Source organism: Agelaius tricolor, unplaced genomic scaffold (assembly GCF_023055355.1).
Source record: "Agelaius tricolor isolate 1412-34295 unplaced genomic scaffold, bAgeTri1.0.p SCAF_20, whole genome shotgun sequence".
In the NCBI taxonomy this organism is placed as follows: domain Eukaryota; kingdom Metazoa; phylum Chordata; class Aves; order Passeriformes; family Icteridae; genus Agelaius; species Agelaius tricolor.
The window spans coordinates 2,858,367-2,879,850 of record NW_027269280.1 but is presented as its reverse complement, the minus strand read 5'-3'; the positions used below and the strand labels follow the sequence as shown (position 1 = coordinate 2,879,850).

The window sequence follows — 21,484 nt, the reverse complement described above, 5'->3', positions numbered from 1 at the left end:
TCTCTCCAGGTGAAGGAATCGGATGGTGTGGTGAACGATGAGCTGCCGAACTGCTGGGAGTGTCCAAAGTGCAACCACGCAGGGAAAACTGGAAAAGTGAGTTTAATGGGAATAAGTGGTGCTGGAATGAGATACAAAATCTTAAGCATTCCCTCTGGCTGATATATAGACTTTAGCCCAATACCAGCTTTTGATTTTGTGCTTAATTCAGATTTTGTTCTTAATGAATAAGGTGATCTTTAGGGTCCCTACCAACCCAAACCATTCCAGGGTTATGTGGTTCATTCCATGACGATTCTGTGAGTTGAAGGAGACAAGCTCACAGCTTTCTGTTCTTCAGTAATTTCTGTATACTTGTACCAACACTTCACCCAGCACCTGGGCAATATTTAGGTTAGTTCTGTGCACTGCTACATGTTAATTTTGACAGTGAAAATTCCTGAAATTAAAAATTCACAAGCAATTATGCAAAACCTGGAGTGTCTGTTGGAATTAGTGAAGCACTTTTCTTTGCAGACCAAGACAGACACTTGCAAGTGCGTAGTTAGAAAAATAACCTCAGGAAAATTAAAACTTTTAACTCCTTACTAATAATTTTTAGTTAAAAAGTGGCCAGCCCAGCAGTGTTGGAGTGCTGGCAGTGTGATGAGCTGGGAGATGTATAAGGTATAAAGTTGGGTTTGTGTTTTGTCTCTCTGGCGTACAAGCAAAAGCGCGGACCAGGATTTAAATACGCGTCAAATCTCCCGGGCTCGCTGCTGAAGGAGCAGAAAATTAACAGAGACAACAAGGAAGTGCCAGATGCTGCCAAACGGAAAGGGGACTGCGAGGAGACCCCCAGGAGGAAATCAGAGGAACATTCCAAGAAGGCTCCAGTTGACTCCATCCTGAGGAGAAAGTCTGACGAGGTGCATCTGTGGAGGAAACGGAAATTCGAGAAGTCCCAGGAACCCACGATGAGAAAGCGGGTAAGGAACAGCCCCTGCTGAGGGCTCTGCACAGCCCTGGCCTGGCTGGGGCTGCTGCTCTGCTCTCCTGGCTTAGAGCTCATCCCCAGATCCCAGACTGTTCCCACAGGAACTGGGAGTTTTTACTGTTCTGGTAAAAGCTGCTGGTCTGACAGGACAGTGCCTTGAACAGGGACACTTGGCTTGATGTTCAGAGGCCGAAACCACTGGGCTATGGCTGTTGTTTTATTCAAGATACTGGAAAACCCACTTCAACTGAAAAGTCTTTACAAGGTGCTCGGAGTAGGAACAAGGTGAAAATGAATTTTTCATGGAAGCCTTTTCAGGTCTCTCCACGTGGTGGCGCCTGGCAGCAGTTTTGGGGCTGGTTTGGGGCTGTGCCACCCTGGGAAGCCTCTGGAAAGGACACCTTGGGGTGCCTGCAGAGAGCAGGAGCTGCTCCCAGCAGTTGTGGAGACAACTTGGCCCTGAACATCACAGTCAGGACTCTCAGGCCAGGCAGGGACACTGAAATTTCATGTAGATTCCAAAATGTTGTGGTACTTGGGATCTGCAGAAGTGCTGGTTTGCAGAGGCAGAAATGAGGGCTCCAGTTTACTGTGTCTCATTACTAAAGTGGCTGATGGCTGTAAAATCAGAATCAGTGGCTGGACTGGTGTTGCCTGTGAAGCTCCCAGGGGTGGGAGTCAGTCAGTCCTGCAAGGCTGGACAGTGGGGATGCTGCAGGATGCCAAATGTAGGGATTTGGGCTGCTTTGGTGGACAGAGAGCAAAATTTACAGTAGCAGGGATTCACAGGGGTGCAAAATTCACAGGGGTGCTGGGAGCTGCACTGGCCTGGTGCAGTAATGTTTTATTCTAACCTGTCATTAACTTACTGGGACTTCTGCCTTTATAATATGTTAATTTAAAGGCAGGGTGATCAGCTTTCTCCACCATGCACCATGACCTGAAACTTGGGAACACAGCCACTGCCTTGATCCAATTTGTTTATTGGGAAAGTGAAAGCAGGAGCCCTCTGACACAGCAAGTGTGCTCACAGCAGTTCCCTCTCCTTGCCAGTCCAGATCTCCTTATTAGAGCTGTTTCATTTTAACAGCTGCTGACTTCTCTCTTGCTTGTGGTGATCAGAGTAGGCTTGAAGCCTTCCTGGGCCTCGGTTTGTGTTTTTCACACAGCCTGGTGAATCAGAGGGGCTGGATGAGGGGGGAAGAGTGCAGAGCAGTTTGCTGGGAGCAGGAACTGGGGCAGGAGGAAGGTGCTGTCACATTCCCTGTTCTGGAGGGGATGGCCAGTGTTTGGTTGGGTGTAAAGGAGAATCTGAAGTCTCTAAAGGAGGCAGCTGGGATGCCAGCTGTGACCCCAGAGGTTTTGGGAATGGCCCTTCTGACCATGGCCTGAGGGCACTTGGGCAGTGTTTGATGTGGGTGCCCACTGGATGTGGCCCAAGCCTGGGTTCTTGTGGCCTGCTGGGGACAAAGCTGTCCATGGTGTGCTGCTGATCTTCTGTGTGTAAATGATCCTCCTGGAGTGAGCAGGAATCTGCACAGTGAATCAGGGCATTTGTCACTGCTGGAGCCAATAGCTGAGCTCCTCATCCCTGCTGCCTCTTGAACCTGATACCTTTGGCCCATGCTGGGATGGGGCTGGGCTGGGTGGGGCTCAGCGCTGGCAGGGGCCCGGCCCCGGGCAGGGCTCCTGTGTGGAGCATCCACATGGAAGCGCTGCTGGAAGCTCTGTGGAGCTCCCACAGTCAGCCCTGGTCTCTCCTTCCAGCGGCGATCGTGGAAGGCCCCGGATGAGCGAACGGCCATGATCAAACCCCTGCGGCGCCTCAAGCAGGAGCCCGAGGATGAGCTGCCAGAGGCACCCCCCAGGTCCAAGGACAGCGACCAGTCCCGCTCCAGCTCGCCCACAGCAGGGCCCAGCACGGAGGGCGCCGAGCCCAGGGACAAGAAGAAGTTCAAGATGAGGAGGAAAAGGCGGCTTCCCAATAAGGAACTGAGCAAGGAGCTCAGCAAAGAGCTTAACCAGGAGATCCAAAAAACCGAGAACAGCCTTGCCAATGAGAACCACCAACCCATCAAATCTGAGCCGGAGAGCGAGAACGAGGAACCCAAGCGTGCGTTGAACAACAGCGAGAGACTCCATAGGTTCAGCAAAGGGTTGAACGGGACTCCCCGGGAGCTGAGGCACCACCAGCTCATGCCCAGCCTGCGCAGCACCCCCCGGGGCATCGCCCGGCCCCCGCCCTCGCTGTCGCCCCCCAAGTGCATCCAGATGGAGCGGCACGTCATCCGGCCTCCTCCCATCAGCCCCCCTCCGGACTCGCTGCCCCTGGATGACGGGGCAGCCCACGTGATGCAGAGGGAAGTCTGGATGGCTGTCTTTAGCTACCTCAGTCATAGAGACTTGTGCATCTGTATGAGAGTTTGCAAGACCTGGAACAGATGGTAAGGAGGGCGGGACACGAGGGGTGGCGGGATGGGCACAGAAGGACAGCGGGTGATGGAGGCACCGGTGCCTCCTGGGGAGGGCTGTGGGCTGTCCCTGGAGCTCTGGGGAGCCCAGGCAGAAGGGGTGGCCAGCAGAAGTGGCAGTGGTCTCGTGTTGCTTTCTCAGGAACAGCGGTTCCCAGCATTTCTGGTGGGGCTGTGTGTGTCAGACTCGGCGTCAGCCTGCCAGGCTCCAGAGCAGCCTGTGCTGGAGTCAGACACTGCACTGTTCCTGCTGCTGGAACAGCCAGTCTGGCTCAGTCTTGGTGTCATTCTGCCCCAGGACTTCCTGACTGCCAGCATTGATGCAGTTCAGTTATGAAATCCCCACTGAGATAGTGAGGATCCCACCGTGTGCTCCTCACAAGGGCTGTGCTGATTGTCTCCCTGGGGAGGGTACGTGGAGAGCCAGCCTGTTCCCTTCCCTGTCCCTGTGCCAGCAGAGCACGTTCTGCAGGAATCCTTTGTTGGTGCTGTTTGCTCACAGCGTGTCCTTGTGCTCGGGCACTGTGTGGCCCTGACACAGCTGAGGCTGCACAGCAGCAGCTTTAGTGCAGATTTACAGGTTTCAGTGACCCCTCAGAGAAGCCTTGTGGCTCTGGTGACTCCTGTCCCACGTTCCTGCTGTGCATAAGGACAGACAGACTGGAACAGGCTCCTTTCCAGCACAGCCTGCTAACAGAACACACAAAGTAGAGAGGCTGATAATTCAGTGTGAGGTGATGTGTGTGGAGTCTTCTCCGTGGGCTGCTTGGTGTCACTGAAACCTGTCAAATGTATTTTCTACTTAAATACGGTGTTTGCTAATAAAAAAAAAAATTAAGAAAATGCTGACTCCTGCACACCCATCAGGACTTGGTGTTGTTGCCCTCAGAAACCCATAAAGAGCAAAAAGATACATAATCCACATGGATAGGGAAAACACAAGCACACAACAGGAGAGGGAGGATCTGTTTTCCCAAATCTACTCCTTTTAAGTAAGGAAAACACAGAGGAAATGGGGATATTATTTAAATCAGACTTCATAGTCAAAACATAAGGAAAAAGCGGTGACTTGTCTTCAGGCTATGAAACGGATTTTAGTAAGTGCTGGGATGACTTAAAATGGGATCCAGAGTTGTTGACACTTATAATTCTGTGGAAATAATTCCATGCTTTATTGCAGGATATATTTGATGGAGAAACTTGAAACTTATGTAACATTGCGTGGGGTTGTGAATACTTGGCCTTATTTTTGCAATTTTCAGTTAAATGCTGTAGTTTTTCCTACTGTTTAATGACACCTCTTAAAGCCTTACCAAAATCCAAACAAGTGCCAAATTAAGTGCTGTTGGCTTTTTTTCTTTTTGGGTAGGTGCTGTGACAAAAGATTATGGACCAAAATAGATTTAAACCATTGTAAATCCATCACTCCACTTATGCTTAGTGGCATTATTAGGAGACAGCCTGTAACCCTTGATCTTAGCTGGACAAATATATCTAAAAAGCAGCTGAGTTGGCTTATCAACAGACTGCCAGGTAAGTTTTGTGTTTGCATCACCAAATCACAAACCAGTTTGTCTAACAAACCAGTCTGTATCTAAACTGCAACCTCTGGGGAAAGTCTCCAGGGACTGGGGACTAGAAGAGGAGTAGACTCTACTAGAAGGGCTGGAGATGTGTAAAAATGAAGCATCAGTGGGTTAAAATGAGCCAAAAATATTTTTTTCTGACTACTTGATGTGGTCAGTTAAAATAATTTGAGGCAGGTCCTGCCCAGCAGGTAATGAATGCTGCTGTGGAAAGGGCTGAGGGGGCTGGGGGCAGGAGTGGAGTTCCAGGTGGTGGGACAGGTGGAGAGCTGGGCAGGAGGAGGGGACTGGGGGGTGCCAGTGGAGGTCACTGGGATGTGCCTGGGAAGGTCCCAGTGCTCCAACCTGTTCTGTGTCTGCAGGTCTGCGGGACCTGCTGTTATCAGGGTGCTCATGGATTGCAGTGTCGGCACTTTGTAGCTCCAGTTGTCCCTTGCTGCGAACCCTGGACGTGCAGTGGGCAGAAGGACTGAAAGACGCACAAATGAGAGACCTCCTGTCCCCGCCCACGGACAACCGGCCAGGTAAGGGCGGCAGGAGCCCGCGAGCCCCGTCCCAGCCCCGGGGCCTCTTCTGTGCTTTGTCCCCCTCGGAGCAGACGGGCAGGAGCCCCCAGAGCCGAGCCCGGCGGGGCTGGGGCCGTGCTGCCCTGGGCAGCTCGAGGCAGTGACTGGCAACACTCCTGGCTGCAGCCCCGGCGTGCCAGGGATGCTCTGTGGCTGCTGAACCATCTGGGCCACTGGGCTGGTTTTCTGTCTGACTTTCTTCTCTTCAGGCTGCAACGGGTGTACTTTAGAGAGTATGGAAACACTTTCTTCCAGTTCAGGGAAGGAGCAGTTCTGTGGGTCATGCCACATTCACCCAGATTTCAGCTCAGGTGAAATTTTGAGCAAATCAGATCTGCTTTCTGGCATGCACTGCACAGCCTACTGCTTACTCCCGACTTGTAATTCCGCTGGGCCCCTGCAGTTACTTTCATCCCTTTTGTTTTGAAATCAGGAGGTGGCTTTGCCCACATGCCCGTTCCAAAAATAGACAAGTGGTCCTGCTGATGTTCCCTCCAAAGCTCCAGACAGGCAAAAGCGTCTGAGATTGACCCAGGGCAGCAGCGCTGTGTGTCACGGTGCATTTCATAGAGGCTGCAGGTGTTGGCAGCAGGGGTGGGGCTCGTGGAGTGACGGCTGCCTCTGCCCCGCAGGTCAGATCGACAACCGGAGCAAGCTACGGAACATCGTGGAGCTGCGCCTGGCCGGGCTGGACATCACGGACGCTTCGCTGCGGCTGATCATCAGGCACATGCCCCTGCTCTCCAAACTCAATCTCAGTTACTGTAACCACGTGACAGATCAGTCTATTAACCTGCTGACCGCCGTCGGAACCACCACGCGGGACTCGCTAACAGAAATTAATTTATCAGGTAAGGGATGTGGGGGAGGGAACTGCCAGGGCCCAGAGCTGGGAGGGGGGTGTGACCCAGCCCTGCCCCGCTCCTGCTGTAACTCCTGGCAGCAGCTGCTGCCACCATGTGCTGCTGCTGGCAATGGCCCCGCAGCTGCCAGGAGGATTTTCTGCACATCTGAGCTGCCTGGCTTGATCCCATGGGTTACACAACAGCTGGGGGATGGGGATGGAGCTGGTGGGGATTCCTCGTGCTGCAGGAAAAAATCAGTGCTGAATTGCTGCCCTCTGCTCTCCCCAGACTGCAATAAGGTCACTGACCAGTGCCTGTCTTACTTCAAACGTTGTGGGAACATCTGCCAGATCGACCTGAGGTACTGCAAGCAGGTGACGAAGGAGGGCTGTGAGCAGTTCATAGCAGAGATGTCCGTGAGCGTCCAGTTCGGGCAGGTGGAAGAAAAACTTCTGCAAAAACTAAGTTAGTTAAAGGACTCGTGTAAATACTGGGGCGAGGGGGGGAAGGGACTAAGAACACGTAGGGATTTTATTTTCAATTGGGAACTTGGAATATCAGAAAATGCCGCGATTGGATTTTACAACTCTTGCTGAGGAGAGAACAACGTGAAACTACCCATGTTAAGAATTTCAACTCGTGCCACTAATTCAGTCCACCTGGGATGACCTGCACTGGCTCTTATGCAAATTCATAAGGCGACTGTTACTGATGATAATTGTTCACACCTGGAAGAAGACTGAGCTCCAAGAAATACTGTTATTTAAAGTACCACAGCATGTGCTTGGTAGTGTAAATTTGATTTCTGCTTTTCATTTCTTAAAACAAGAAAAAAAAAAAGTTGGTGTCATTTAAGTGGACCACGCACTGCATTTCTGCCTTCTTAACACGTTTTGTTTTGTTACATCTTACATTATGCAGAACTATTTTTGTACAAAAATTGTTTAAAAATTATTTATGCAATGTTTGAATGCATTACCAGTGTTTCGGTTTTGATTGCCAATTTTTATCTTTACTTATGGTAGGCGAGAACTTAACCTATACTTCGTAGGCAGTATCTATCTACAAACGTGCCCAGGTCAGGAAAAGTAGGTTCATACTTTCAACTTAAAGCATGTTTTAATGGAAGTTTATATCCTGCTTTGTATACTTCAGAAGTGACATAAGCATGTTGTGGAAATAAGGTGTAAATTATAGTTGAAGTAAAACACTTTTATCTGTATAGAAATCACCTTTTTCTCAAAATTTTAAAAAAATTCCAATTTCAGCTTTTGCACATAGGAGGGTTTCACTCTGTAGCATGAGCTCTTGTACTCAATATAAAATTAATTTATACAGTGAGTCCAGCAGTAGAATAAATGGTCAAACGTAGTCTCTCTTTCTTTGAAGTGTGAGTTGAGTTCTCATTTAAGGTTTATAACATGGTTATTTCCTGATTGTAAAATTCTGCATTCATAAGTGCCATTGTTGTACGGTGTTGTTTTCGTAGACCTTCCTGATGCAGTTTTACCTTTGTTGAATTTGTATAAACAATTGTACAAAAACAGGCGCTGGCTCTGCGCGTTTCTCTGGGGGCAGGGGGGGCTGCAGGGAGCTCTGGCCCAGGGCTCCGAGCATTTCCCAGGCATTGTTACAGCCAGGGCTCTGCCCAGCTCAGGCTCCAGGAGCACTGACAGCTTGAGGACATTAACACTGGAGCTGAGTAAGAGAAGAGACAGAGGCTGAGAGAGCCCATCACCCATCTTTATTGAGTTCGAGTGGCTAATGAGCAGCATGGAAATAACACCGAGGGCATGTCTGTCTTCATTAGCCTCCCCTCTGGACAGACTCCAGGAATTAAGTACCTTTAAAAAGTTACTTCTAAAAAATAAAGCCATTGAGAGGTTTGCTCCCTTCTGAAAAATACCCAGTAGAGCTTGGAGCTGTGTTTTGTGTGAAGAGGAGCTGCTTCTTCTCTTCCAAGCCAGCTTAAGGAGTCACAAAAATAAGAGCAGGTGCCAGTGTAGCACAGGTCCAGTTCTCAGGTCCTGCACCCTCAGCCAGCACAGCCTTGGCTCTGGAACTTTGCTGCCACATGGGAAGTCAAAGGAGAAACTGAACATTTCTTAACCAACTCTGCTTAAAGAGTAACTGGACACACATGGTCCTTCCTCACCTCTTTTTTACGGTGAGCTCTACAATCCCAGTCGTGTCCATGTTTGGTCAGGGGGATCCTGTTCTCGCCTCCAGCACAAGCTCCCCTTGCTGCTCCCTTCCCCAGGTCACTGCTCACAGATATTCTACAGGAACCCTTACAATTTCTGCTCCAGGAGGACCTGGACCCCAGCTCATGGCACAAAGCTCAGCCTGGCCCTGGGCCAAGGGCTGGCAGCAATACTGGGAAGCTGGTTTGGGTGACTTGGCTTTGGGTGAAAGGCTGTGAACAGGAGATTTGAAACCAAAATGTCCCTGCTCCTGCCTCCCCTCCCCAGTTAAGGTCAGTAACGCTGTACATTCCACGTTAGCAGCAAGGAGCTGGTGCCCCTGGGCAGGATTCACAGTAACATCAGGCTGTCGGCACATGGAGTACAATCAGCACAGGTTAAGAGTTACAACAGGCATGAGCAGATTAAGGACCACGCTAACATGGTTTACTAGAGTACCCCTTCTTAAAAAAATAGTTTATTCCTAAACTAAAAACCACTCAGTAACTGGTTTTTGGAGCGCACCAGGCAGAGCCCAGCGCGGCCCCTGAGCCCTGCAGAGTGCTGGAGTGTTTTGTACACTGACAGAGAACAGCCAAGACAGCACACGTGTCATGACAGACATTCAGAGGGAGCAATCAGCATCAAGCACGATTGCTTAAGGGCTTCAGTGCGGGAACAGTTCATGGCAGTGCTTCCTAAGCTGTGTCCGAGCCCGGCGGCAGCCAGGCTGTCAGAACAGATACATTCTATCATTAGGGAAAAGCTGAATAATCAACTGATATATTCATTGCTTCTAATGCACTAGACAACACCACAGGCTAACAGGCTCAAGCAGAGGTGTTTGCTGACCACTTGCCGAGTGCTGAATGCATAAGGACAGGTGAGATTCTTCAGAAGAGAGCAAGAACTGCTGTAAACAGTTTGACTCCAACAATCTGTGGGGCTGTAAGGTCAGTGGGGCAGCACCTGGGCCTGCCCAGCCCTGCGCTGCAGGAGCTGCTTGAAAAACCTTTCACCAACTTCTACATCTGGACGTTGAAAAGGCCGAGTTTAACCAAAAACAACAAAGCTGCCGCGTGCCCAGGGCACAGCACTCCTGCCCACAGGAGCCCTGCCCACAGGAGCCCTGCCCACAGGAGCCCTGCCCACAGGAGCCCTGCCCGGGGCACTGGAGGCAGGGCTGGGTTAGGATTTGAAGACGTGCACGGCCCGCACGACGTACTGCCGGCAGATGGGGCACTCGCTCATCCTCTTGCCGCACTTGGTGCAGGTGACCATGTGGCCGCACTCCAGCAGCACGCAGTCGATCACGGCGTCCATGCAGATCCGGCACAGGCTGTCGTCGTCCTCGTTCAGCTGCATCCTCTCCCCCTCTGCAAACCAACAGAGAGGGAGGTCACGGCTCTGGGCCCTGCACAGCCAGGGCAGGTCCAGCCCAGCCATGCTCTGTCCCCTCCCATGAACTTTTTTAACCCCCAGTATGAATTAATCTATTTTCCTCCACAAAGAAGCAAAGAAATAAGAACTAGAAAGCCCCTCAAGTGAACATCCAATATTTGGCTTCGTTCTTTAAACTCAAGAAACTGTTCTCAATTCAGAATGTAATGACTGCAAAATAATGTGCTGGATTAAAATTCAGAGCATGTTGGTTTTCCGTGTCAAGCTCACTGCCTGGCAGAACACTTTCCTCAGAAGATTAAACACAATAATAATAAAGCACACTAAGAAGTAGAAGCCTTAAGTAGGCCATAAAGGTGGCAGAAGTGAATAAAACCTGTCAAGTTTCATTGCATATAGTCACCATCCCCATCAATAACTGAACATTCCAACAGATCAGGGCAAAAAAAGTAAACCTTAAGTTTACAGTTTTTTTCCCAAGTTGTGTAAGCAAGAATTGGTCTGAGGACAAATTACACAAGTGAAAGACTCCAAGTGTTGCGTGGAGCAGAGGGCAGAACAGCAGCCACAGAACCACCTCATGAAAACGTGGACTGAGAGCAAAGGACTTGGACTTTTGTCACTGTAGATTTTAATTCTGCAGTAACAGACCTGAGTGCCCTGATCTGCACAGCTACTGAGCAGCTCTGGCTGATGCCCTGTGAAACCCAGCAAAGCACAGGGAGGTGCCAAGTTCCAGTTCTCTGAGGAACAAGTTCTCAGTTGTGCAATTTTACCTTTACTGTGAAAGCTGAGCTCTCCAAGCTTTGGAAGAAAGTCTGAAAAAACCAGCACAATCCTGGAAAGCTTTGTTTAATCACTACAGCCATGGTCAGCTACTCTCTAGGGGCACCCTGCATTGTTAAAACACATTTTCCAGGTGTTGCAGCAGAGCAGACAGAGGTCAGATACCAAGTTCTTCCACTGGCAGAACCAAACCAGAAACTGGAAACCAGAAACTCAGTGGTCCTAAGAAAGCAGAAATAAACTATAAACCTACGTGTCTTGTGGTTCTCCTCACTCTCTCTGTACAGTCTGCTCACTTTTTCCACAAGTTCCCATTTTTCACAGCATCCTGAGTAGTTGACGAAGTTGCAGGCGAGGATTTCCTTCAGCTGCCGCACGCTCATCCCTTCGATGTCCTCCAGACTGGAGATGTCGGACAGGGAGGCCCTGGCTCTCTTCCTGCCCAGCCCCGGGGTCTGAAACACATCAGTTGTGTGGTTTTAACTGCCCTGGCTACTTCAGAGCACCTGAAGCTGCAGCAGCTTGGCTAAAGCTGAATTCTTTCTGAAGCCAGTGTGTGCAGACATTCATTGCTACACACAGCAAACTCTGGAAGAACCAGAGCAAGAGGCCAAATGTTGGCAGAGATATAAAACACTTTATGGTGTCACATGCCAAAAATCCATTCTTTGGATATCTCACCTGCTCTTCTGCACTTTCTTCTTCTTCATTATTTACAGATGTTTCAGTTTGTCCCTGTGTACAAAATGAAACTCATCAGGATAAAACCCATGTTAGTCCCTTATAAAACACTTTCCTTCCTTCCAAGGTGATCTCAAGTGACAGTGAAATGACATTCTGAAGTTCCTGTTGCTACCAATCATTCCAGCTTTAAGTCACTTCTGACATGAACTAGGAACCTTTGCTAATCATCTCCAGCTTTCAGATGCAGGGTACAAAAGGCATTTTTCCTGTCCCTCCAAACTGTACCAATTGGTGCTTTATTTTAAATTGATACATAACTATTAAAGAAAACAGATCAAATAAAGCAATGCTATTGCATAAAGCATGTTAAGCACTGTACCCGTGGAGGTGTTCCACTCCCTGTGCTCCCCCTTCTGCTGGCAGCTTCTCCTGGGCTGGACATGGAGCTGGAGAAGGGATGGGTGAAGAAGGCCGAGCTCTGGGACCGGGATGAGCGCAGGCTGCCAGCGTCCATGTCCCGCTCTGTCCCCAGGCCGTGGTGGCACAGCACCAGCTCCACCAGGTCCTCCTTCTCCCTGCAGGTGTCCGTGGGGATGTTCCTGAGGATCAGGTACTGCCGCAGGTCCTTCACTTTCAGTCTCATGAGCTGGGGGCGCTGGAAGGCCGTTTCTTGCAGCAAGTGACAGGTGGAACATCTCCTGAGATTCTCTTGGAGGACTGAACAAACTGAGCAAAAATCCTTTTTGCAGTCACAACACACGTGCTGAGGGGAAAGGAGGGAACCATTCAGCTCTGGGTCACAGGGAACAAATCCAGGCCCTGCTCTCTGCTTCTCCAGGCTACAGAATTCCCTATGAGCTCTTCCACTGGCAGTTGTGACAGACAATTCTTAAGGTTTAAATACAGACAACTGCCCTGTCAGTTTTGCAAGTGTTCCAAGGGAGCCCTCGCTCTTCTGGCACTACTGAAGCTGATTTGAGGTTTCAGTGAAAAATATTATGAATAAACTAATAAAGTACTCAAGCTGTAGTTTAGACAACAAACAAAACTAAAACCAATTTTATGGTCTGTTAAAATACTTCAGAATATACTGTCACTGCTCCTTTCATGTGAGTAAATCAACAGTAAAACCCCAAACTTTAGAGAACCTCCTGCTTCCTCAACTGATTGCAAGAAGTCAAAGTCGCTCAACATGTGATGAATCACATGGGAGGGAAATAGTCCCAAAGCCCAGATGTCACTTCTGAAGAGAGCTTTGTTCAAAGGACTCACAATACACAAAAGCTGGAATAGACAAGGCTGTCAGCTTCCAGCTGCTGTGAACAAACCCAAACTCCTCAAGGTTTTCAGGATTATAAATTAATATTGGCTTCAGAAGCCTTGCCATGTGAACAGGACACGTAAGGGGAAAACAACACACAAACTGAGGGAAGAGGCCTCATCTGAAAGAGCTGCAGAAGATTAGGTCACTGAGGAGGCATAATAACAATCCTGGACAGTTGTGATACACAGAAATAATAAAATAATCTCAGTTTTATTTATCTGCATTAACCCACCAACCTGCATCCCAAAGAAGGAAGAGGCTGCTGGAGCACAAGAGCCTTGAGCAGAACTAAAGCTGGCCAGGAAACAACCAGAACTGCATGAGAACTTCCAGAAAAAAACTCTAATACTGTATTGTGAGTTTTTAACTTTTCCATCACCCAGTTTGTTCACTCCAGTACTCAACCACTGTTTGGAGCCATCTTCAAAACCAGATTTGCTTTACTGTTCAAGATTCTCAAGCTAACACATTTATCTTACAAATCAGAGCCCATCAATTTCCAGGCCAGCCCAGATCCAACGTGTTGCTGACTAATGAACATCAGACTTACTGACTCCTAATCCTGGGTGACAATAATTTCTTGTGACCTCAGAATAAGGCACTTCCTCCCTCCCTGAGGCCTGTATCTGCCTCAGGTTTCTGAGAAAAACACTCATCTCCCAGTATTTCCACAGATGAGCTCAGAGGTGTAAAAATCCAGTGCAACAGGAAATATACTCACTTTTTTCCTGAAAACCGAGAAGGAAAGTCCACAGGCCTTGCAGACGATGTTGGTGCTGGCTGCAGCAGGAGCTGGGTAAGCTGAGAAGCCCGTGCTGGGTGTGAACCTGAAGGGACCAGCGCCTCCCCCAAAGCCAGCCTGCTGGCCACGCACTGCTCCCGTGCCCATGACTTCATTCAGCAAGCCGCAGCAGGAAGCCCACATGGACGTAGCTCCCGCCTGAAAACATCACAGAGCAGACGCACAAGATCAGGGTCTGGAAGCCCCCATCAGATGGGAGCTGCTGTGGGGAGCTGCTTCACTCCATCTGTCACCATCCCAGAGCACAGAGTGCCAATCCCAGAGCCAGGGATCCCGGCACGCTCGGGCTGGGCCAGAGCAGCTCCAGACCAGCTGCAATCCAGAGTGGGAAAGGTTTGTCCTGGCAGGACAGGGAGCTCCCAGGGGCAAAGGTTTGCCCTGGCAGGACAGGGAGCTCCCAGTGGGAAAGGTTTGTCCTGGCAGGACAGGGGGCTCCCAGTGGGAAAGGTTTGCCCTGCAAGGACAGGGAGCTCCCAGTGGGAAAGGTTTGCCCTGGCAGGACAGGGGGCTCCCAGGGGGAAAGGTTTGCCCTGGCAGGACAGGGAGCTCCCAGTGGGAAAGGTTTGCCCTGGCAGGACAGGGAGCTCCCAGGGGCAAAGGTTTGCCCTGCAAGGACAGGGGGCTCCCAGGGGGAAAGGTTTGCCCTGCAAGGACAGGGGGCTCCCAGTGGGAAAGGTTTGCCCTGGCAGGACAGGGAGCTCCCAGTGGGAAAGGTTTGCCCTGGCAGGACAGGGAGCTCCCAGTCCCCACCCCTCTGCTGGAGAATCCCCACAGCCAGAGGCAGCAGTGATGCAAGAGCAGAGCAAGGAAGGAGAGGCTGACAGCCCATTGCAGGTGAGGGGCAAACCCCAAACAGGGACAGGCAGAAACAGCAGAAAACTTCTCATGATTAATGCACAACTGTCCCTGCAGGATCTGCTCCAGAGCTCACCCAGCTCTGCATGACTCACAACAAAACTCTCTCTAAAATAACATTCCTGGCTCTCAAACTTGAAAACCAACCTTCAGCAGAAGATAATTACAGTCTGGTTTCACTGACAAGGAAACATTTTTCAAGATCTCCCTGAACCTCCTTGCTTTACTGCCTTACAAAATGTCTAACAAAAGTTAAAATAAATCTAAATAAACTTATTTCTACTGATTGTATTTCAGTTTTGAGTCACATCATCTTAAAGCAGTGGAAATTCTGAACACATAAACAAAGTGCTGCTTTTTATCCCTGGAAGCCTTAGGCACTTGATTCCCTATGAAAAGCTCATATTCTACTAAAAGGTGGAATTTGGACTCCAAGTTGGGCAGGTCACAAGTTTAATCACTGTCAGGTGGCTCCCTGAGACCTGCTAGAAAAAACACAAGGGGCAAACAGAATTACATCAGCTTCTCCCTGAAAGGAAACTGAGGGGTACAACTTCCTTTACATACAACTATTTTTTCATACTTTTTTTTTTTTTTTAACAGTTGTTCTCTTTTTCAAATAATTGCCTTTGAGACTTTTAAATCTTGCTGTAAAACCCCAACCAACCAGAACACACACACTTCAGCTCTGTAACGTGGTGCTTTAATTCCTGGTGTAATTTCTAGATGATATTTCTAGATTCCTGCACCAATTTCTAGATGAAGCTGCACACTTGCCCTGAACTGAACACAATCCTCTTACATTTGTGGGAACCTAATGCCAGAATAACGGGGATGGGCCAGAACGTCTCCTTCCAAACCACAGAGCACAAAAGGTAAGAACAGGAGCTTCAGTTACAACAGCAAATATACATTCTAATTAAATGCTCTCATCTGCTAAATGCACTCATCATTATGGGTATTTCAAGAGCAGAAGTCACCCTGGTGAAGCAGGAGCCCTCGGTGCCCTGGGCACCCCAGGAGAGCTCCCTCAGCTCCCTGCAGCCCTCCCTGGGCTCCAGGGAGCTCACACAGTCACCCCAGCCTGGAGCTCCCATTCCAGACTCAAACCAAAGCTTGTTTTGTACTTCTCCATTAGAAGCACTGTGGAAATGCATTAATATTAATTTTCCCTGGACAAAACATAATTATCCTGGTTTATTAAGCAAGAGGAATTAACCTTCCAGAAATACTTCCTGAAAACCAATGACAGTCCAGCAGAGCTCTGAGCTTACAACTTGGAACTTCTGAAAAATATCTCCTCTCATCTTAAGGGACAGCTGTAACACAACCATTCCTCTCATTCATCACCATTTCTTCAAAACGGAGGAGCTAATTATGTATCTAAAACATTTCAAAGCAACCACATATAAATAACAGAAAAATAAAATAACGAACCAAAAGCATCTGTTAAAATTCAACTTCCCTTTTTACACAGCTCAGGGGATCACAGCAGCAGCAGGACACAATGACCAAAAGGACACGAGACATCTGATACCACAGCCCTGGCCTGAGTTGAACACCTGCTTCTTGGATTTATTTTATTCCAGAGCCCGTAACAACTGTTCAGACACCACTGTCAACACCAAACATATATGTATTTTTAGGAACTTTTGTTACTCATTTTGGACACACTGAAGTTGTTGGTATCAAACAGAAAATCTCTTTATCTCGCTGCCAACCACCCAGTTAAGGTGAAAGGCAGGGCTACGTAGGCATTAATTTTCTCCTTAGCCCACGTCACCTGTGGATTCCTTCTGTGCCCTCAGGTCATTAACTGATAATTGAATTACGGTGTCTAGACTCTCCATATTGCTCTGTAGAAGAAATGGCACCGTGCTGAAAAGCACCAACACAACACACAAATTAAACACGCCAAAACAAAAAATCCCCCCCTTGAGAATTAATCAAAACATTCCCAGTTTCTGCACCAAAACCTTCTTCAGTCTCCACTTCCTTGGACAGGCTGCCATCGGTATCGTCCCTCTCCATACCTTATGTGCATCTCATAGGAGCAAAATCCTGCGTTCCAACTTCTCTGCTGTGTTTTCAGCTTTAAGGGTGTTTAGCTACCTGACAAGGATTTCACCTGCTGCTCCTAACACACCTGTGTAACCTGGGTGTGCTACCCAAGCCGCAGAACGACACGAGAGTGATGGGAGGGATTTATTTGTAATCATTTTAACTGAAACTTCCTCTTTACACCCACCTTTGGAACAAGCAAAGCTTTTCCGGGACGGCCCAACAGCCCCGGGCGCGACGCGGCGCCTCCGGGGAGGGACCGGGGCTCCGGGAGCCGCCGCTGTGCCCCTGACGGGCCCGGGCCCGGCCCTGCCCGGCCGCTGACTCAGCGCGGGCCCCTCGGCTCGGCCCCTCCCGCCCGGGCTCCCCTCAGAGCGGGCCGGGACGGCGGCCGCGGCCTGAGGCGAGCCGGGAGGGGCGGCCCGGCCCGGACATCCCGCCGGGCTCCCGGCGCCGTCACCCTTCCCGCTTCGCCCCCTCCTTCTTCCTCCCTTGCTGGCAGAGGCAGAGGCGCTGTCCCGGCCGGCCGCACCCCTCACCTTCACGGGCCCCCCCCTCACCTTCATGGCCGCTCCCGCCGCTCCAGCGCCGCGCCGCCCCCGCCCCGCGCCGACCCCGCCGGGCCGCCGCTCGGAGGGCGGGCCCTGCCGCCGCGCCGCACACCATTGGCTGCCGCGCCGCCGCGCCGAGCGCCTATTGGCTGCTGCGCCCCGACGGCGAGCGGGAGCCACCAATGGGAGCAGAGGACACGGCGGGGCCGAGGGGGCGCGGAAATGCCCCGAGTGGGGCCGGGACACGCGGGGGCACCGAGGGTGGCACTGGTGGGACACTGAGGGTGGCACCGGTGGGACACCGAGGATGGCACTGGTGGGACACTGAGGGTGGCACCGATGGTGGCTCGGAGGTGCTGCTGCCCCTCCACTCTGCCCTGGCACACCTGGAGCGCTGTGTGCAGTTCTCAGGACAGGAGGGCTCCTGGACAGAGCCCGGTGGAAGGCACGGCCCCAGTGAGGGCTCTGGAGCTTCTCTCCTGTGAGGAGAGGCTGTGGGAGCTGTGTGCAGCACAGGAGACTGAGGGGGGATCTCATCCATCCATGCCAACTCCTCCCAGGGGTGCCAGGAGGATGGTGCCAGGCTCTCTCTGGTGGTGCCCAGGGACAGGATGAAGAGGAATGGCCATCAATGAAAACACAAGAAGTTTCACCTCAGCGCGAGGAAGAGCTGCTTTCCATGGAGGGTGGCAGAGCACTGGAGCTGCCCAGGGAGGCCCTGGATTGTCCCTCTGTGGAGCCCTCCAGTGCCACCCCTGCCATGGCAGGGACACGTTCCCACTGCCCCAGGCTGTTCCAAGCCCTGTCCTGCCCTTGGGCACTGCCAGGGATCCAGGGGCAGCCACAGCTTCGCTGGGTACCCTGTGCCACCTAAGAGTAAAGAATTTCCCACTAACACCAAACCCAAATCCACCCTCTTTCAGTTTGATTCTACTAAACCCTTTGGTGAGAACCATTAAACTTGAGAAAATATTTATTATTTTAAAATCCACTTCTAGTGAGCTCCTAGATGCCATTATTATTTTCTCTAGGCTGTGAGTAGAATATATATATATAAAATAATAATCCCAGATTGCAAGGACTGAAAGCTTTTCACATCAAAGAAAACCCAGCAGCCCAAACCTGACCAAGGTTTCAGGAGAGCTTTATGTAAGAGCACAAAGGGCCAAGAACCAGGCAGGGCTTTGCCAAAAAGAGGAACAGACAAAAGTGGCTGAAAATAAACACAGAGCACAAATCAAATTTACCCCTACAAAGGGTTGGATGCAATCTGCTAATTTCTGCAGGAAGGATCTATTTTTGGAGCAAATGAGATACAAGAAGTGGGTAAAAAATAACAAAAACTGGTCTGTAATTGCCATGTGAATGCACAGTCCAGGCAGCTTCAGGAGTAAGAGCAGATAGTGCACACAGCCCAACTTCTGGATTTGCCCTGACACCATATTTTAATTCAAAATCAGGTCACCTTTTTTCAGAAATGCTTATGCTCCTTGACAAGCTTTAGATATGCTCTGAACTTGTACACATGACTTAATAAAAAATGTCATTTTCCCCCCAATTATAGCTTGCCATTTTAGTCAAAGTGACAGAAAAAATAGAAAAGCCTTGTGAATACAACATTGGAGCTTGCAATGGCACATTCCTCACATTTCTCATGCAAGGGACTGCTTTAAGACACCTTAAAAATATCAGTAAGCTTGGTTTTTAATACATTCTGTGTCATCTAAACTCTGTCAGCTCAGTGTCACCCTTGAAGTACCAAGTTATACACAGATTTTTGTTAATAATATCACATTAAAACATGAGAACTCCCCATGCAGTCGCTGCAATGGGGTAAAAGCTGTCCCAAACCAAGCAAAACCCAACATTTTCCCTTTTTCTCTGTTAAGGATTTGCTAACAAGAAATCCTCCCAAACACAGATGTTTTAGGGAGTAACGTGGGCCTGACAGAGCTGAGATCTGGTGACAGTGCTGGCAGCTGCACTTGCCACTCCTGCCTTCATTTGGGCAGATCTGGATGAATCATGTCCCCAACATGTGACTGGAGATGACTTTTCCTGCAGCAGCGTGCCCAGACTGAAACCACGCTGAGGCTTTGGAAGGAGGCTCTGAACTGTGCCAGCTCCTCCGTGGGTGAAAAGGAGCATTTCAAGAGGTTCTATTAATAAAAGCCTTGCCCTCACTGAGCCTCTAGGACTGTGCCAAAGCAGCATTAAAAGATTTAAATCTATTACTGAGAGATGTCCCATTTCCTACTGCCACCAAATAACAAGTGACAACGAGCTCTGTAATCCCCCAAGGTTTTTACACAGCAGCAGAGCCAGAGGGAGGGAAGGGATTCTTCCCAGGAATATTCATTTGGTTTTAATTTAACAATCTGCAAAATTTAATTGTAAAGTTTAAAAAGGACAAATTTAATCGCTGGGCTTTATCTGGGGACTCCAGGTTGGATATTAATGGCTGTGGGAAGGATCAGGGAATCACAGAATTGGAATGGTTTGGGTTGGAAGGGACCTAAAGATCAGTTATTTCCAGTCTCCTGCCATTGGCAGGGACACCTTCTCCTATCCCCGATTACTCCAAGCTCTGGCCTTGGACACTTCCAGGGGTCCAGGGGCAGCCACAGCTGCTCTGGGCACCCTGTGCCAGGGCCTCACCTCCCTCACAGGGGGGAATTTCTTCCCAAAATCCCATCCAACCCTGCCCTCTGGAAGGCCACAGTGAGATCACCCCAAAACTTCTCTTTTCCAGGCTGCACAACCCCATTTCTCTCAGCCTTTCCCCACAGGATGCTCCATCCCTCAGATCATCCTGCTGCCCCCTCTGGCCTCGCTGCTGGGCACAGCCTGTTTCAGGTGAGATAAAAGATGACTTTCTCAGCTGGGTTACCTAATCTTGGATTTAATACAATCAAAGGCAGCTCTCACTGCTGGGCTTCAGGCATGAGAGCTGATTTAAATATCCTTTAAAAGTGCATTCTAACAGTTCTCTCTGCACCACACACTGAAGGATTGTCAGCAGAGCTCACACTCTGGCTCCAGAGCATTGCACAGAAACATCAGAACCAGATGTTTGTCATTTCCTCTTCCCTCCCAGCCCTTGCACAGCCCAGCCTTTATCTCACTCCCTCCCCTCCCTGCCCTGCCACGCCACCAGCTCCGTGTTTCCGCCCAGGCCATGGGCTTTATTTTCAGGAAATGTCAGCAAATCGACCTTTAAAACATAATAGCTGCTGTCACTGCCTGGGATCTGTGCTCAGACACAGCTCAATGAGTTCATTGAGGGCGAGGAAACGATCATTAATTATGCCAGAAGCAGCAGCAAGCTACAATGTTAAGTTTCTTAAATGCAAATGTATCCTAGAAAATTACCCCCACTTGATTTGCCTCCTCCTACTCCTCTCACCACCCCCAGGCATGAATCAGGAGCAGCGCAATGGAAACCCCCAGGGACATGCAGATGTATAATAATATTGAGTTTTGTTTTGCTCTCACTTACAAAAATGAGAACTATTATAATAATTGGAGTATTTTCTTTGGGAATATGATGCCTTAATGAAGTACTTTAACAAGTTATTGAGAAAATAAAAACTTACATGTGGAAACATCGTTATGGCATCACAATTAACTTGCAGGAAATCCAGAGGGGAGTGAATTCACTCTGTGGTGTTCTCTGTAACATGGAAATGCTTGTGTCAGAGACAATGTATTGGATAGGTGGGTTCATCTAAATTTTACTGTATAAAAGATGTAACTTTTTACCCCTTGGGCTGCTTGACTTGTGGAAACCTCCACCCTGCAGCCTGTGCAGAATAAACATCTCCTTTTAAAACCAGACTCTGTGTCTGTTTAGAGAGCTCCCAAAATTAGTAACCCCACCAAGCCACTGCCCGTTGTCACCTGTACCTCACCTGGTACAGCTCTATTAGTCACAGGATCATTAAAGTTAGAAAAGACTTCCAAGATCATCAAGTCCAACCTGTTGCCAATCACCAAACCCCATTGCAAAGAGCCATGTCGGTTTGTTTTTACACTTCCAAGCATGATGACTCCACCACTTCCCTGGTCAGCCCCTTCCAATGCTTCACCACTCTTTCAGTGATAAAATTTGTCCTGATGTCAGCTCTGGCCCAGCCTGGGGCCCTTCCCTCTCCCCCTGTCCCCGTTCCCTGGAGCAGAGCCCGGTCCCAGGCTGTCCCCTCCTATCAGGAGTTGAGCAGAACCAAGGCCCCCCTAAGCCTCCTTTTCTCCAGGCTGAGCCCCCTCACAGCTCCCTCAGCCTCTCCTGGAGCTCCAGCCCCTTCCCAGCTCAGTTCCCTGCCCTGGATCCGCTCCAGCCCCTCAGGGTCTCGCTCGGCGTGAGGGGCCCAGAACTGACCCCAAGGTTTGCGGT

The 21,484-nt window shown here is 49.8% G+C and overlaps 2 protein-coding genes across 11 annotated transcripts in view; one reads left to right on the top strand and one right to left on the bottom strand.

The window, feature by feature from the left end:
* The window catches only part of KDM2B (lysine demethylase 2B), a 103,703-nt gene extending 95,713 nt beyond the window's left edge, over positions 1–7,990 (top strand). For 7 of the 8 annotated variants that reach the window (XM_071445048.1, XM_071445050.1, XM_071445055.1 and 4 more), the window contains 7 exons: positions 10–97; positions 700–968; positions 2,744–3,420; positions 4,817–4,980; positions 5,396–5,557; positions 6,232–6,450; positions 6,733–7,990. In XM_071445048.1, coding sequence (XP_071301149.1) covers positions 10–97; positions 700–968; positions 2,744–3,420; positions 4,817–4,980; positions 5,396–5,557; positions 6,232–6,450; positions 6,733–6,914 — 1,761 coding nt within the window. In that variant the 3' untranslated portion in view covers positions 6,915–7,990. The remainder of the gene's footprint in view (positions 1–9; positions 98–699; positions 969–2,743; positions 3,421–4,816; positions 4,981–5,395; positions 5,558–6,231; positions 6,451–6,732) is intronic. The other variant, XM_071445049.1, reaches the window with a different exon arrangement.
* Positions 7,991–8,166: 176 nt separating this feature from the next.
* RNF34 (ring finger protein 34) lies at positions 8,167–20,764 on the bottom strand. Of its 3 annotated transcripts, XR_011681929.1 has the most exons (7): positions 20,688–20,764; positions 13,544–13,762; positions 11,878–12,261; positions 11,496–11,549; positions 11,068–11,269; positions 9,737–10,003; positions 8,167–9,706 (listed from the first exon to the last, which is right to left on the bottom strand). XR_011681929.1 is itself a non-coding variant. In XM_071445067.1 (6 exons), exons 1-6 carry the CDS (start codon positions 20,697–20,699, stop codon positions 9,816–9,818), a joined length of 1,059 nt encoding a protein of 352 aa, XP_071301168.1. In that variant the 5' UTR covers positions 20,700–20,764; the 3' UTR covers positions 8,167–9,815. The 3 variants fall into 3 exon arrangements, 2 of the variants coding, with proteins under 2 accessions (XP_071301168.1, XP_071301169.1); XM_071445067.1 differs by having other exon boundaries at positions 8,167–10,003; XM_071445068.1 differs by lacking the exon at positions 20,688–20,764 and adding an exon at positions 17,101–17,213 and having other exon boundaries at positions 8,167–10,003.
* Positions 20,765–21,484: the final 720 nt, after the last annotated feature.